The sequence below is a fragment of the Pleurodeles waltl genome, chromosome 9, assembly GCF_031143425.1.
Source record: "Pleurodeles waltl isolate 20211129_DDA chromosome 9, aPleWal1.hap1.20221129, whole genome shotgun sequence".
NCBI classification, from domain to species: domain Eukaryota; kingdom Metazoa; phylum Chordata; class Amphibia; order Caudata; family Salamandridae; genus Pleurodeles; species Pleurodeles waltl.
Genome location: NC_090448.1, coordinates 2674660 through 2676818, shown reverse-complemented (window position 1 = coordinate 2676818; position 2159 = coordinate 2674660). Strand labels below are relative to the sequence as shown.

Below are 2159 nucleotides of genomic sequence, written 5' to 3'. Positions count from 1 at the left end.
GTGGTTTTGAAGTGAAAAAGATCCCCTTTCAGTACAGGTCTGTCTGCCAGGGTCCCATTAAGGGGTTTGTCAGTCCATTGTGTGAGGACAGGCCACTAGCCTTTGAAATGTAAGTGTCAGGCCCTCCACCCTCCGAGCCCTGGAAGACCTATTCAGTATGCAGATGACTGCAGGTGTCTGAGTATCCTGTGTTTGTGGTTGTCTGCGTGAAATGCACAAGGAAGCTGTCAGACAGCCCAGACGTGGATTGGAGACAGGCTATAAGGCACAGATGGATTTTAAGTGCAGAGAAATGCTCACTTTCTAAAAGTGGCATTTCTGACATAGTAATATAAAGTCCAATCTCACCAATAAGCAGGATTTTCTATTACCATTCTCACCATACTAAAAATGACCTGGTTACCCCTTTCTGATCCGAATCTACCACTCAAACAGTATATGAGGGTAGCCCTAATGCTATCCTATGAAAGGAGTGGCCTCACAGTAGTGGAAAAGGAATTTAGGAGTTTTACACTACTAGGACATATAAAGCAGACGTGTACAGGTCCTGCCTTTTACCTACATAGCACCCTGCCCTATGGGTTAGATAGGGCCTACCTGAGAGGTGACTTATATGTAGAAAACGTGGAGTTTTAAGGCTTGGCAAGTACTTTTAAATGCCAAGTCAACTTAGCAGTGAAACTGCACACACAAGCCTTGCAATGGCAGGCCTGGCTACTTATGTGGGTGGCACAGTCAGTGCTACAGGCCCACTAGTAGGATTCAACTTACAGGCCCCAGGCACATGTAGTGCACTTTACTAGGGGCTTACAAGTAAATCAAATATGCCAATTGGAATGAACCAATGTTACCATGTTTAAGGGAGAGAGCATATGCACTTTAGCACTGGTTAACAGTGGCAAAGTGCGCAGAGTCCTAAAACCATCAAAAACAGTGTCATACAAGTAGAGGGAGGAAGGAAGAAAGTTGGGGGGTGACCACCCTAAAGCTGTCAGGTCTAACATGTGTCACCCCCAGCTGAAAGTGGGCAGAGCTACCCAACCCCTTGAGAGCTCTCTTCACTAAGGCAGAAGTATCTGGAGAGACCATCAGCATTGGTGTGGTAGGTCCCCGGGGAATGCTCCACCGTAAAGTCCATCCCCTGTAGGGAAATGGACCACCTCAAGAGTTTAGGATTATCACCCCTCATCTGCATGAGCCAATGTGAGGTCCTGTGGTCTGTCTGAACCCAGAAGTGAGTCCCAAACAGGTAGGGTCTCAGCTTCTTCAGTGCCCAGACCACAGCAAATGCTTCTCTTTCTATGGCACTCCACCTCTGTTCCTGTGGTAATAGTCTTCTGCTAATAAAGACTACTGGTTGGTCTAGGCCCTCCTCATTCAGCTGTGCTAGACCTGCCCCATGCCATGCTCTGAAGTGTCTGTCTGCATGATGAACTCCTTGGAGCAGTCAGGGGCCCTAAGCACGGGTGCCGTGCACATGTCTTCCTTCAGGGAGTCAAAGGCTTTCTGACAAGCCTCTGTCCAATTCACCAACCTAGGTTGCCTCTTAGATGTGAGTTCTGTTAAGGAGGCCACTAGGGTGCCATAGCCCTTAACAAATCTGCGGTAGTACCCGGTGAAAGCTAAGAAGGCTCGCACCTCTCTCTGGTTTCTACATGGTTGCCAAACTGTGATTGTCTCAATATTGGCCTGGAGGTGCTGCATCTTGCCACCACCTACTAGGTGTCCCAAGTACACCATGGAACCCTGCCCAATCTGGCACTTACTGGCCTTGATGGTCAGGCCTGCCTGTCGCAGGGCCTGGAACACCTCTAGGAAGTGAAGCAGGTATTCCTTCCAGCTGGAACTGTAGACATCAATGTCGTCTAAGTAGGCTGCACAGAACATCCTTGCCAGTAAGGACCCCATTAACCACTGTTGGAAGGTAGCAGGGGCATTTTTCAAACCAAAGGGCATTACTCTGAACTGGTAATGTCACTCAGCAGTAGAAAAAGCAGATCTCTCTTTAGCCTCCTCAGTCAAGGCGATCTGCCAGTACCTTGATTTGACATCAAAAATACTGAGGAATTTGGCAGTGCCTAGCCTGTCTATGAGCACATCAGCTTGGGAGATGGGGTGAGCGTCTGCCTTTGTGACAGAATTGAGGCCCGGGAGTCCAC

The 2159-nt window shown here is 48.6% G+C and overlaps 1 protein-coding gene across 1 annotated transcript; it reads right to left on the bottom strand.

The window, feature by feature from the left end:
- Window positions 1-1386: 1386 nt before the first annotated feature.
- LOC138258683 (uncharacterized) lies at window positions 1387-1887 on the bottom strand. Its single transcript, XM_069205984.1, has one exon. It carries the CDS (start codon window positions 1885-1887, stop codon window positions 1387-1389), a length of 501 nt encoding a protein of 166 aa, XP_069062085.1.
- Between the last annotated feature and the right edge of the window lie 272 nt (window positions 1888-2159).